Raw genomic sequence first — 15,127 nt, 5'->3', positions numbered from 1 at the left:
GGGGAGGATTATTAGCAAAAGTCCGTCTCTGAGTGGCGGAGCTCCCTTCCCTTCCCTTCCCTTGATTCGTTATCGTTGTTGTTGTTATTATTGCCTCCCACAAGTCGCTACTTAAGTTGAACTTACAACTAATATTATAACTTCTAGCGTAGTCTCTCCCCACCACCGTGGGGTCTGAGAGCTAGCTGAGCCGAGCCTCTATATAAACCCTCCGCAGCGCGAGGCTCCACACTTGAGAGAGTGACAGGTCCTCGACTTTTTTCCCCCCATCGCGTTTAAGGCGAGAGTCAGTTTTCAGTAGTCAGTCTCGCGTGGTTCGTCAAGTTTCGGCCAGAGATACAGGAAAATTTCGGCGTTAAGCTCTCAGACGTAAGAGAGGAAACGACATTTTCGCAAGACAACCGGCAGTTCTGTGGGCGTCGGCGGTATAACACGAGGCGGATTTTCAAATACCACCGGCTAAGGCTTCGACGTATAATAAGAGAAAAGTCTTCTCGAGTATAATAATACTCGAGTGCAATAATACTGCAGCTGTACGACTTACCAGCCGTGTGCGCAGGGCGGATCGTCGGAGAGACGACGCGTTCCTTACCTAGGCGAAAGACGAAACCCGTGGCACCGGGACCTCAGAGCGTGCAGTCGGCGAAAAGCTGAGATTTGAAATTAGTAAGAGACGAAGACACCTCCTACTCCGAACATCCGACGAATCCGAGATACGTCAGACATGGCTGCGTTTCGACTGACCCTGTGCTTTCTCATCTCCGCGTTGTGCTTCTGCTCGCTGATCAACGCTGCGGCCGTTCACAAATTGGTGAGTAGAGTACCTCTGTACCTGTTGGCCCGAAAAAACGACGATAGATTGTTATTCGCAGTATCGTCCTCCCTTTCCTATCGCCTCGCGCCGTAGAGCGACTAGCTAATGCAACATTTTATACGCGTATAAAGGCCCAGCAGGGTCAATGTCAACTGGCATCCGAAGTAATCGCTGTAAAACGGACCGAAGCCCGAGTATCCGAGGTCCGAACCTTGGAACACGGTGCAACTCTGGGTGTAGCGTGGCGGAATCACGGGTGAAACTACGTTTTTACATCCGGAGCGCGATGCTCTTGTCAGAGCGCGTGGAATCGCGGCCCGAGCTCGTTACTTATCCATCCCGCAACAAAGTAGCGTCCGCTAATTAATTCGGCTATTATTATATAAACAATCGTGACGTATGTGACGCGTGAGTTATCAGAATCCGACCTGACGAATTATTGCGAGATCAACGGGGCGACAGCTTCGCGACCCCGAATTAATCTGTGCCCAACAATTACAGAGAAAGGCGAGCGAGATTCAACTGATGTTTCCTAATCACGCGCGCCGAAATGATTACGTGCGTTTAGAGTCGAGGCTCGTCGTCGGGGTTTCGCTCTGTGGACCTCGCTGCGCTAATTACACCGAACCAGTTGAGTCTAGATTTAATAATAATCCACCGGCGAGTCACGCGACTCCGTATGGAACATTTCATTCATAAATTGAGAGTCCACGCATTCATGATGATGCACGTCTAGTAGGTATATGCGACGCATTTGCTGCACTCGCGCAACTCCGACGCAAGCTGCGATATGCACATTGGTAGCATAGACTGCGGATCCTGTAATTGCACGTGTACGTGGGCAAACGCACGTTCATTCTCGATCGAATTGCCGGCTAATTCGTGATAAGGCGAGAAAAAATTACCTTTTCGATTTCGCATCGCGTACACGTTTTGTAAGAAATAGCGCCACTTGAAATGCAGAGATACGCCCGCTAGAATCGCTGAAAAAATTTTTATACCATTACCGGACAGATGCCGATCTAAAAACTTAAGATTGTTGTTACTTCTTTCAATTTCTGCAGTGTGATTAAAAAGATCGGAAACTAAATGTCTTGGAGTTTGAATGTTGAATTCATGGTTCGGAATTCAGGGCCATGTATGTGAAGTCAGCTTTTAATTGAAAACAATAAATGAACAAACGAGAATAGGTTTCGTTCTACGAAGAGGAGCGATGATTCCTTTGCGATTGAATATTATCTTCTGTCGAGTGAAGAAGTTTGAACCCGGAAGAAAGAGAAAACGACAAAAAGAATTTTTGCTCACCCGATCGATAATTCTCAAGGGATCTTTGACTCGGGTAATCATGATCGCAACATAATTCGAAATGATTTCATATCCTCGGAAGTCAGACTGAAATTAGTAACGTTAAAATAAAATTCTGCCTTAGTAATCATTGGCAGTTATGAGAAATAATTTAGAATTTACAAAAATCTCTTTGTACTTTCAAAAAATCGTTTGAAATCTAAGAAATCATGAGAAATTACCTAGTCAAGGTAAAATCATTTGTCAAGTAATCTCTCGTAAATTCTCCACAAACTACGATTACTCGTGAAATATTGTAATGATGGTGTCATTTTACGGATTAATTGATATAATTCCAACGTTACAAACTAATCTATCCCATCATCTCTATTCCAGTTATTTGAGGGAAAACTGCAGGATGGCACAAGCAGCGCAGACGAGACTCGATCAGAGGCTGCAGGGATCATCAATGTCGAAAATGGACACGCGTTTCCGGAAAGTATTCGAGAGCGCAGATCCAATGTCGAAGGAACTTGCCACCACTGGGCACCGTGTGGATGGGCGGTTTACGAGCCATTCACAAGGAGGGTGGAGTACTTCCTGAAGAACACGTAAGTGTCATCGAGCATCGAAGTTTCCTCCCCGATTGGAGAAACAAAAAAAAAAGAATAAAGAAATTTTCACTGGATCGGGATGTGAAAACTGGGGGGTGGAGTTTTGGCGAACTTTTCATTAACGTATTTCCTTGCTTTTTCATTTTCAGATGCTCGTGCCAAACCTCGCACAAGTGCATAAGAACGGACGACGACTTGTCGATCAGTGCCTACGTCTACAGATGTAGGAGCAACGTTAGCGCGACCGACATCGAGTCGCCGTAAAATACGAATCCTGACTAAAACGTACGTACATATGTATGGCAAGCAGTATGAAACGTATGTACTTCGCGTAAGACATACCTACGTGCACCGTTGCGCAAAAATTACACAGTTTTATTGTGTATAATCCGTCAGTTCGTACGGAGAGTTTTCGGTAATAAATTAATCTAACAGAATAACAGAGAGTAAATAAAAAAATTAATTATTACGTCACGATACGCGCCGTTTACATATCGCAGGGTGAAACTGTATATGTGTAAAACGAAGAAAGGCGGAGAAAATTGATAAAAATAATATTGAAAAATTGGAAGGAAAATACGAGAAATGACGAAAAAACCAACAACAACAACAATATCATCATATTATTTAGAATAAATTGTCAAAATTTCGTTTCTAAAATCTTTATATTATACACTTGTCATAACATACAGTATGCTACCTACGGCCCAAATAATACGTGCATGCAGCCAAGTGTCGTGCGGCTATATGCGTATAATGTGAATATATATCGTTACGTGGGGTTATACATTATACATAATAATACAAGTTAGGTTAGAAGATTTAATCATTAATTTTACCCGCGCTCAAATTCATTGTGAAAACGTGCGACGCGTTAGTTCCGTCAAGTTTTTTGTTTTTTAATACCAACTTTTTTTCTTCTATTCTTCATCTTTAATTTTCTGTTGCAATTTACTTACAAACTGCGTATGTATGTCAAAAATTCTCTAAATATTGTAGAAATAGTTTGATCTTTCGCTGCCGACTTTCTCGTGAAAAAAAGGCTAACTGTTAATAAGCATATGTTATACCCACCATACCCATGCAATATTACTATTTTTCATCTTGATAAAAGCATAAGATTGTTGTCGTTACCCGTCGCGCGGATTACCCTGTAGTAACAGGTTTTCTTTTCTTCTTCTTCTTTCATTTGTATTTCGATTTCAGCACTCTCCCGAATTGACACACTTTCTGTTGTACATTTCCATAATTGTGGTATTGTTTAAACTGCAGTAAACTATGCACACTCCGCGCAATTATTTCGCTTATACTTATGTAGAGGAAAGGAAGGAAGCTGAAATTGGAAGAAAAAGTGAGAAAATCACAAAGAAGAATCTTGGTACCAACGCCATAATTTTCGATGCTAGCGTCAATCGCTTATGTATGTACATTGTTTATTTAAATCTGAACAATTACATGTAGGTAAACAGACCTGTACCTACTGTTTAAAATTCATTTAATACAACTGTCTGGTGTTTCGTGTGACGGGTTTGACATTTTCTACAAATATGCTAATATGACTATACAGATACTTTGTACGCTTTCTAAATGCAGTCGGTTATGCCCAGCCTCTCTAGCAATATACCTAACAATGATACAATAATGATGATATACTATAGTATACAGGATAAATATTTAATTGTAAGTCAGATAAGTATAATAATACACGTATAATATTAGGATACGTATTGTTAATATCACCTTAAAGCATCTGCAGTTTGTAGGCTATTTAGTAAAGTAGTCACAGTATTTTCATAAAGATCCGGCGCGCACACATGCCAACACCCTCGACGTACTTAAAAGACAAAGTAAAGAACAAAAAAAAAAAAAAAAAACGGATAGAAAAAACCATGGAAAAGAGTAAAGCGAAAAAGTAATACCCATAATTTTACAATCGCGGTAAATAACTTCACTTTGTATAATATAATAACACGGAAACTATTATTTATGAAAAGAAAATTAAACTTGATAATAATGTTATTTGTTACTTAAGATTTTGTACAAAACAGGCAAAATGAACATTGTTTTTTGTGTCACTTCAACTTTTTATTGACATAGTTATTGTAAAAATCGCCGGGAACGTTCATTTCGCTTACCGCCATAGCTACCCTATAAACATGCCATATATTTATATATATATATATATACATCTCAATAGTAATGACGGGAGATATATTTGTGAAAAATACAATGCTAATCACGATAATGCAGATAACACTTATGGCAAATACAGCGAAAAGAATAAAAAATGAATGCAGCAATTGGTGACTGATCAGTTTCTAAGTATTTATTTTTATCACCACAATATAATTACGAATAATATTACATTCGCGATGAAATTTTTTGAAAAAATTTCAAATTCACTAAAGGTTCAATACTTTTCTGCTTTATCAATCAGACATTTAACGACTTTATAGACTCAAAAAATGGTGTCAGATTATGTCTGTTGAAAATTATAAGATTCTTATAACATATTCTCATCGTACTACCAGCGTGTTGAGAGTATACTGGAATCACGTCGTTATTTCATTCTGAGAACAAGGATATGTTCGACGTTCGTAATCTTAGGACCCCACTAGTTATTTAGGAAAAACCTTAGTTCAATGTATTTATACGCAGTATTTCATCTAACGTTACAATAAATGTATACACAAATTAAAATTACACGTATGGATAATATAATTACTACACACGATGATGATATTATTGCGATATGACGACTAACCCATATCTATCATCGAATGTAATATTATTGTATTAAAACCATTGTCACTTTAACGTTGTTATGTTTCATTATTTGTTATAAGACAAATAATATGATACATTTACGGATTTTGGGTCAACTCTTGATTCTATGATGTTCTGGTTCATTTTTTATAATACCTGAGTTACAATGTGTTAAGGTAGGATACAAATCAAGTCTCACATGAGAATACCTTCAAAAGTTTCGGCCTTATAATTTACAACTTTTTAGCTGCTGATGCTGCGATGTATAAACTGCATTTTCGTAATTCATTCGGCATCAATTAGTCTGGAAAGGGAAATCATTGAAATCATTTTTGAATCTAAAGGTTTTTAGCCTCGCAAAGGAAGAAAATTTAACCACTTTGTATCGTTTCAGTTCATTTTTGACGAACTTTCAGAAAAACGGCATAATTTGGACGTATTTTTGCAGCTGTTGATCGTATAATGGTTTATTTTTATTTTTTATTCGATTTTTTGGGAGTACATTGAGTCGAAAACGGCTCCTGCACGTTATAAGTATGCGCGTAGATAAATAGTTCTGAGGTTTAGTCTGTCGCTACGATCATGTAAGACTCAACCACATTTCGTCTTTAAAATCAATATGCACAGAATTAAACATAGTAGATGGCAGAAATGACAATCAACGTCTTATAGATATATTATATTCTATTGGAGGATATGACACGTTTCGATGCTTATCGAATTGCCGTGATCCGCAGCGTCAGGCGTAAATGCAAGTGTTTATTTGGATATTTCGACAAGCGGTAATATTGACTGAAGATATCATAGGTATAACCTACAGTTAACGGCGATAAAGATGTAATCGACAAAGCGTCACTGCGTAACCGGGTTCTACAGAACGTTACTTTCCGTCCACTACGTAGATCAATGTCTATGATACCGTTGACTGAAGAATATAAAGACGGATACCCCTGGGTAAATTTTGTGACCAGTTTTCAGCGGGCAAGTGGGCCCAGGTGGGCCTAAAAGCGTAGAAGGGTTCTGCTCTATCGACTCTACCTAATGGCTCGCACCGACTTATGTAGCAACCAAAGTAGTGTCCGTATGCAAGCTTGAGATTGAGTCGGTACAGTGTGAGTACGAGAGACTACTTGTCGACTGTGACTTAGAAATGTTGATCAGCTCGATCATCCCCGTGAGGAGACGCATAACCGCGTCCATCGCCAACCGCCTCCAACGACCACCGCGTCCACCGCCAACCACCGCACAACCTCCGAGCACCGCGAACCACCGTCAACCACCTCCTCCCACTTCCGACCACCGTCGTCCTCCTCCTCCTCCTCCCGGCGCCAACGTCGTCCTCGTCGTCATCGTCCTCCTCGACCAACGCCGATCACTTCCAACCACCATCAAACACCTTCTACCATCTCCGTCCACCTCCTACCACTCCCTGTCACCTCCTATCACCTCCAACCACCTCCTACCAGCACCTACCATTGCCAAACACCTCCGACCGCCCCCTAACACCTCCTACCAGCTCCGAACACCTCCTACCACCCCTGCCACCTCCTACCATTTCCAAACACCTCCAACCATCTCCGACCACCTCCGACCAGCTTCGCTCTCTTCGTCCCCCTGCTCCGCCATGTATTCTATAACATTAATATTCATGATTATTCCAACAGCTTTTTATTTGCTCTCTCGAGCTTAAATTTTCGTAGGCATAAAATCGAAACGCTGTTTTAGCTCGTCGCAAATGAAGTATCTACGTTGGGTAGAGAAGCAGAATTGTTTTGCGAAAAGTGTTCGTATGGAAAAAAAATTCAGAGTAACTGTAATACATCCCGGACGCGCAAATTTTGATCCAGATGAAAAGGATGCTCCGTGCATGAGACAGTATTTAACAGAGTGTCCTGATATAAAGACCTAAAAAGGTGATTGTCGACGATTTTTTTTTTTGATAGAGAGAGAAAGAACGAAGCTTCTTAAGACTTCGAGTGTATTTTAACACACATTTGAAAGGTGCCAGCAAAAATTTTGATCATCCAACTGTCGCAGAACGGCAGCGTTATAAGCTGACCCGTCCACTGAAGAATACATCTTTAGTCAACGGCTGACCATCGAAGGGCCTAGGTCTCGAGTCTGGAATCGGCAGGAAAGATAACGTGCGTATTTCTTGTCTGAAATGTAACAAACTAAAATCATTATACATCGTATCCTGTCATCATACACCACACATCGTACATCATACATCGTATTAAAGGTAAAAAACAAAGTTTGGATGTTCGGATGTTCAGAAAGTGACGCCACCCAAAATTTTTTTTCTCTTGACGTCATCGATCTATATAGACGAAAATCAGCTAGTCGAATACCCAGTCGGGAAACAACCGCGCAGTAGAGAGGACGTATGAGAATCGCGCTCCGCAGATTTCGAGTTCCGGGTTCTCCACCTCCTGGATCCTGCGGTCCGGGTCCACTTGCTGGTGCAACTCGAGTTCCAGGACAAGCGCTCCGTGGTTCCTGCGCTCCAGGGCCGCTACCACTTGAAATTCGACTTCCAGGACAAGCGCTACGTGGTTCTGGCCGTCCAGGTCCTTGACCTGGTGACTTTTGACCTTCAGGACTATATTTCCGTAATTCTGGTTAAACGTGTCGCGTTCACAATAAAGTATTTCGATTCGTTTTTCGCGCAAGCCCAAATTCGGTAGCTATCAATGCGCTAATATAATTTCTATAATTTTTCATGATTTTCTCATAATCTTCTTCATAAAATGTGTAAAGAAAAAAATTATATCAATCCTTACACAATATTTTTGATGCGTCCTAATGCTGAAAATATTTATTGGTATTTGAGGTATAACCCGTGGTGGATAGCGGTGGTCGTTGGAGGTGGTTAGCGGTGGTTGAAGAGGGTCGGAGGTGAACAAGGGCAAGGACGACGAGGAAGACGAGGAGAACGAGATGGACAAAGATGACGAAGATTTGTGCACGGTGAGTAGAACATTTTTATAATATTTAATGGCAATTGTGATTATATTTCATCTGAAATTTTTCAAACTTGTCATGTTTACAGTGAATTATTTCAATTCATTTTTCGCGCAAGCCCGAATTTAGTCACTATCAATGCGCTAATGAAATTCCAATAATTTTTCATAATTTGCTCATACACTTCTCGGTAAAATGTGACGATAAAAAAATTATATTGATCCTTACACAATATTTTTGATAAGTTCTCATACTTGAAATATTTATTAGTATTCGGGGTATAACCCGAGGTGGTTTGCAGTGGTCGTTGGAGGTGGTTGGCGGTGGTTGCGGCCGATAGAGGTGGACGAGAAGGAGGAGGATCAGAATTAAAGAAGAAGGATCAGGAGTAGGAACAGGAGTAGGAGTAGGACTAGGTGTAGGATCAAGAGTGGAAGTGGGAGTGGGAGTGGGAGTACCCTACCCTACCCTACCTTACCGTACCCTAACCTACCCTACCCTACCCTACCCTACCCTACCCCACCCTACCCTTTCCGCCCCTGCCCTCTTCCTGTACTCCTACTTCTACTACGATCTTACTCCAACTCCTGATCCTACTTCTATTCCTACTCCTACTCCTGATCCCACTCCTATTCCTACTCCTAATTCTGAATGTTAATGTTATGGAATATATGAACTGCATGTCGAATTGAATCCCATATCGAAAAGAACAATTCTTTTATTGTCATATTATAGCCGATTCTAGTTGATAATCTCGTATGTTTCCTAGAAAATTATAAAATTTATAGTATGCATCACGTATTGATCACAAATAAATCATATATATCAATGTCGTACATAGACCGCATATACATTTATACTTTTTAGTCTCTGCATCATTATTACATCTGATCTATTTTTATTCATGATCTATGTATACATTCTTCTCTCGGGTACCTATACTTTGATTGAATCACTGTTTTGCTACGAACTTTGAAAGATATTTATTCTCATTAATAATTTCTTGTATCGCCGACAAGTCGGTAAGTACACTCAGGCTAAGTACTGGCTTGGGCTAACCATTGCTAAGACTGCGTTACTCAGAAGGTGAATGCAGCCAGCGTCATGTCGAAATCGGTAATTCTCTGATGTTCTGTAATGAGTTCTCAACTCTACCGTTGGAACATCTCACTGAGCAATTTTAGGATGTCACATCAAAGCCCATGAGGGTAGCTGTCTTTATATTCTTCATCCAATGGTAAGGCTAACCCCTCTGTATTTTTGGCGAGAATTTTCGCGATTTTGGAAAGTGCCGAAATATATTCTTTCATGCACTATTCCGACGTTATTTTGCGAGAGAAATCGATTGGGCTCAGTCCCAATACGCTGCGATCAACGCATCGAAAGTTACGGCCAAAAAACGAAAACCTCGATTTTCGACACTTTTCAGCAGGTGCTTTTTCCTTCGTCATTTCTCTGCTGTTGATCCCACGCTCTTTTCGCTGCGTTTTCTGAGTTCCGTGGGGTCCGATTGGTCGGGTAAGAGTCAAACGAATCAATTCTAAGACAAAAAATTTTTTGGTAAAAAAAAAAGGAAGGTTAACCCCTTTGTATTTTTGGCGAAAATTTTCGCGATTTTGAAAAGTGCTGGAATCGATTCTTTCAGGCACTATTCCGACGTGATATCGCGAGAGAAATCGATTGGGCTCAGTCCCAATACGCTGCGATAAACGCATCGAAAGTTACGGTCAAAAAACGAAAACATGAATTTTCGACATTTTTCAGCAGGTGACTTTTCCTTCGTAATTTCTCTCCTGTTGATCCCACGCTCTTTTCGCTGCGTTTTCTGAGTTCCTTGAGGTCCCATTGGTCGGGTAAGAGTCAAACGAATCAATTCTGAGACGAAAAATTTTTTGGTAAAAAAAAAAGGAAGGTTAACCCCTTTGCATTTTTGGCGAAAATTTTTGCGATTTTGAAAGATGCTAGAATAAATTATTTGTCGCACTATTCTGACGTAATTTTACGAGTGAAATCGATTGGGCGCAGTCCCAATACGCTGCGATCAACGCATCAAAAGTTACAGCCAAAAAACGAGAAGCTGAGTTTTCCACATTTTTCAGCAGGTGCTTTCTCGCTCGCCATTTCTCTCCTGTTGATCTCACCCTCGTTTCGCTGCGTTTTCTGAGTTCCTCAGGGTCCAATTAGTCAGGTAAGGGTCATGTGAATCAAATCTAAGACCAAAAATTTTCGGCTCCAAAAATGAAGAGAAAGTAAGGTTAACCCCTTTGCATTTTTGGCGAAAATATTCGCGATTTTGAAAAGTGCTGGAATGAATTCTTTCATGCATTATTTTGACGTAATTTTGCGAGAGAAATCGATTGAGCGCAGTCCGAATACGCTGCGATCAACGCATCAAAAGTTACAGCCAAAAAACGAGAAGCTGAGTTTTCCACATTTTTCAGCAGGTGCTTTCTCGCTCGCCATTTCTCTCCTGTTGATCTCACCCTCTTTTCACTGCGTTTTCTGAGTTCCTCAGGGTCCAATTAGTCAGGTAAGGGTCATGTGAATCAAATCTAAGACCAAAAATTTTCGGCTCCAAAAATGAAGAAAAAGTAAGGTTAACCCCTTTGCATTTTTGGCGAAAATATTCGCGATTTTGAAAAGTGCTGGAATGAATTCTTTCATGCACTATTTTGACGTAATTTTGCGAGAGAAATCGATTGAGCGCAGTCCCAATACGCTGCGATCGACGCATCGAAAGTTAGAGCCGAAAAACAAGAACCTGAGTTTATGCCATTTTTCAGCTGGTGCTTTTTCCTTCGTAATTTCTTTCCTGTTGGTCCTACGCTCTTTTCGCTGCGTTTTCTGAGTTCCTGAGGGTCCAATTAGTCAGGTACGGGTCATTCAAATCGAATCTGAGACCTAAAATTTTCGCCTCAAAAAATGAAGAAAAAGTAAGGCTACCCCCTTTGCATTTTTTGCGAAAATTTTCGCGATTTTGAAAAGTGCTGGAATCGATCCTTTCAGGCACTATTCCGACGTAATATCGCGAGAGAAATTGATTGGGCTCAGTCCCAATACGCTGCGATAAACGCATCGAAAGTTACGGTCAAAAAACGAAAACCTGAATTTTCCACATTTTTCAGCAGGTGCTTTTTCGCTCGCCATTTCTCTCCTGTTGATCTCACCCTCTTTTCGCTGCGTTTTCTGAGTTCCTCAGGGTCCAATTAGTCAGGTAAGGGTCATTTGAATCGAATCTAAGACCAAAAATTTTCGGCTCCAAAAATGAAGAAAAAGTAAGGTTAACCCCTTTGCATTTTTGGCGAAAATATTCGCGATTTTGAAAAGTGCTGGAATGAATTCTTTCATGCACTATTTTGACGTAATTTTGCGAGAGAAATCGATTGAGCGCAGTCCGAATACGCTGCGATCAACGCATCAAAAGTTACAGCCAAAAAACGAGAAGCTGAGTTTTCCACATTTTTCAGCAGGTGCTTTCTCGCTCGCCATTTCTCTCCTGTTGATCTCACCCTCTTTTCACTGCGTTTTCTGAGTTCCTCAGGGTCCAATTAGTCAGGTAAGGGTCATGTGAATCAAATCTAAGACCAAAAATTTTCGGCTCCAAAAATGAAGAAAAAGTAAGGTTAACCCCTTTGCATTTTTGGCGAAAATATTCGCGATTTTGAAAAGTGCTGGAATGAATTCTTTCATGCACTATTTTGACGTAATTTTGCGAGAGAAATCGATTGAGCGCAGTCCCAATACGCTGCGATCGACGCATCGAAAGTTAGAGCCGAAAAACAAGAACCTGAGTTTATGCCATTTTTCAGCTGGTGCTTTTTCCTTCGTAATTTCTTTCCTGTTGGTCCTACGCTCTTTTCGCTGCGTTTTCTGAGTTCCTGAGGGTCCAATTAGTCAGGTACGGGTCATTCAAATCGAATCTGAGGCCTAAAATTTTCGCCTCAAAAAATGAAGAAAAAGTAAGGCTACCCCCTTTGCATTTTTTGCGAAAATTTTCGCGATTTTGAAAAGTGCTGGAATCGATCCTTTCAGGCACTATTCCGACGTAATATCGCGAGAGAAATTGATTGGGCTCAGTCCCAATACGCTGCGATAAACGCATCGAAAGTTACGGTCAAAAAACGAAAACCTGAATTTTCCACATTTTTCAGCAGGTGCTTTTTCGCTCGCCATTTCTCTCCTGTTGATCTCACCCTCTTTTCGCTGCGTTTTCTGAGTTCCTCAGGGTCCAATTAGTCAGGTAAGGGTCATTTGAATCGAATCTAAGATCAAAAATTTTCGGCTCCAAAAATGAAGAAAAAGTAAGGTTAACCCCTTTGCATTTTTGGCGAAAATTTTCGCGATTTCGAAAGATGCTAGAATAAATTATTTGTCGCACTATTCTGACGTAATTTTACGAGTGAAATCGATTGGGCGCAGTCCCAATACGCTGCGATCAACGCATCAAAAGTTACAGCCAAAAAACGAGAAGCTGAGTTTTCCACATTTTTCAGTAGGTGCTTTCTCGCTCGCCATTTCTCTCCTGTTGATCTCACCCTCTTTTCGCTGCGTTTTCTGAGTTCCTCAGGGTCCAATTAGTCAGGTAAGGGTCATTTGAATCGAATCTAAGACCAAAAATTTTCGGATCCAAAAATGAAGAAAAAGTAAGGTTAACCCCTTTGCATTTTTGGCGAAAATATTCGCGATTTTGAAAGATGCTGGAACAAATTATTTGTCGCACTATTCTGACGTAATTTTACGAGAGAAAACGATGGGGCGCAGTCCCAATACGCTGCGATCAACGTATCAAAAGTTAGAGCCAAAAAACGAGAAGCTGAGTTTTCCACATTTTTCAGCAGGTGCTTTTTCGCTCGCCATTTCTCTCCTGTTGATCTCACCCTCTTTTCGCTGCGTTTTCTGAGTTCCTCAGGGTCCAATTAGTCAGGTAAGAGTCATTTGAATCGAATCTGAGACCAAAAACTTTCGGCTCCAAAAATGAAGAAAAAGTAAGGCCCTCTGTATTTTTGACGAAAATTATCGCGATTTTGAAAAGTGCCGGAATTAAATTCTTTCATGCACTATTCCGACGAACTTTGCGAGAAAAATCAGGACACTGCCTTAAATAAAGTCTCATATACGGAGCATCCATTTTATCGCGATCAAAAGTAGCGCATCCGTAATGTATCACAGTTACTCTGAATTTGTTTCCATACGAACAATTTCCGAAAAACAATTCTGCTTCTTCACCGAACGTAGATACTTCACTCGTGACTAGCTAAAACAGCGTTTCGATTCTATGCCTACGAAAATTGAAGATCGATAGAGCAAATGAAAAGTTGTTGGAATAATTATGAATATTAATGTTATGAAATACGTCGAGCGCGTGTCGAATAGAATCCCATTTCGAAATGAATAATTCTTGCTTGTAGCGTATTGGGACTGCGGCCAATCGATTCCTCTAGCAAAATCACGTCGGAAAGCATTAAAGAACTGTTTCCAGCATTTCTCAAAGTGGTCGAAATTTCCACCAGAAATCCAAAGGGGCTTACTTTTTTTTTAGGCAACAAATGTTGAAAATACGAAAAATACAAACGAGGAAAATTGGTTTTTTATTTACTTCAATACAGGTCGTATAAAATAGACTGTACGATATCATACATCATATATCGTGTTCTGCAGAGGCGTGTCGCACCTGTACGCAGGCCGAAACTCAAACTATCTGTTAAAATGATGATAATAACTATTCGACATAGTATGTTTTGTACTCTGCTTTAGTCAATGTATACTGCACATCAATTTCCACACACAATATTTAGATTGCTTACGTAATGTTTAAACGTACTTTTGCATCACTTCTGATCCGTCACTTTTATATTATTTGGTAACTTATTAAATTAATACACACTGACGCTGAAACACTTGTAGTAGACTTGAAGCATATTGAATACATAGCTGAAACTTGGTAGCTTTAATTTTGTGATTTTTCTGCTCCACCTTTCAAAAATTCTGTGCAAATTTCATTTTTTTTTGTCGTAATCCTTCATCTGATGTTGAAAAAAGTCGGCTTTACGTTACTTTGCGACTGTGTAACCCAGAAATTCTTCTTGTCCGGAACAATTGTTACGACTCTGTTCAGACTAATTGACCCTTAGATACGGAAAGAAGACAGCCAGAATAGCGATGGACCAACAGAATAAAAACACTCAGAAATGTCCTCATTTTTCTGTTGTCACTCATCATCCGTTTCTCGCAGCTTACTTGGACCAGGTGCAATCGATTCCTCTTCCAAATTCAGGACGATAGAGTGTATTGAAGAATAACTTCAACTACTCTCTAAAATCAGCCATATCTCGACTGAAAAAATCCAAAGGGGTTAGTCTTACTTTTTCGCGGTTTTCAGAATTCGGATCTTTTTCGTCTTGGAATCTTTTTTCAGGGCTCTATTTTTACTAATCGGAACCGTAGGAATGCAAAAATGCATCAAAAATAACGTAGGACCAACAGCATAGAAATTACGAACGAAATCTCACGTTTTGCGGTTGTAACTCTTCATACGATGTTTGCAGCATATTCCATAGAGCTTGTCGATAAACTCTATGAGTAGATGTTTGAGAACCCAAGATATAAGAAAACAATCTAATTTATTCTTGACACACCATAATATTTTCGGTATGGAGTGTGCGGTCATAAACATATATATGAAAAG

General features: G+C 40.3%; 1 protein-coding gene and 1 long non-coding RNA gene across 2 annotated transcripts; both read left to right on the top strand.

The window, feature by feature from the left end:
• Nucleotides 1-219: 219 nt before the first annotated feature.
• Nucleotides 220-4,586, top strand: LOC124176550. The gene is made up of 3 exons (XM_046557978.1): nucleotides 220-811; nucleotides 2,495-2,709; nucleotides 2,862-4,586. Exons 1-3 carry the CDS (start codon nucleotides 725-727, stop codon nucleotides 2,974-2,976), a joined length of 417 nt encoding a protein of 138 aa, XP_046413934.1. The 5' UTR covers nucleotides 220-724; the 3' UTR covers nucleotides 2,977-4,586.
• Nucleotides 4,587-8,062: 3,476 nt separating this feature from the next.
• Nucleotides 8,063-9,028, top strand: LOC124175011. The gene is made up of 3 exons (XR_006869058.1): nucleotides 8,063-8,090; nucleotides 8,312-8,448; nucleotides 8,713-9,028. It is a non-coding gene; the product is annotated as an uncharacterized LOC124175011 (long non-coding RNA).
• The last annotated feature ends 6,099 nt before the right edge of the window (nucleotides 9,029-15,127 follow it).

This window comes from Neodiprion fabricii, chromosome 2 (assembly GCF_021155785.1).
Source record: "Neodiprion fabricii isolate iyNeoFabr1 chromosome 2, iyNeoFabr1.1, whole genome shotgun sequence".
NCBI classification, from domain to species: domain Eukaryota; kingdom Metazoa; phylum Arthropoda; class Insecta; order Hymenoptera; family Diprionidae; genus Neodiprion; species Neodiprion fabricii.
Note: the sequence above shows the minus strand (reverse complement) of the source record. Positions and strands in the feature narration are given on the sequence as shown.

Coding starts and splice junctions, on each gene's coding strand:
- LOC124176550 (XM_046557978.1), top strand. CDS start 725: ATGGCTGCGTTTCGACTGACCCTGTGCTTTCTCATCTCCGCGTTGTGC. Junction 812..2,494: donor CTGCGGCCGTTCACAAATTG/GTGAGTAGAGTA, acceptor TCTCTATTCCAG/TTATTTGAGGGAAAACTGCA. Junction 2,710..2,861: donor GAGTACTTCCTGAAGAACAC/GTAAGTGTCATC, acceptor TTTCATTTTCAG/ATGCTCGTGCCAAACCTCGC.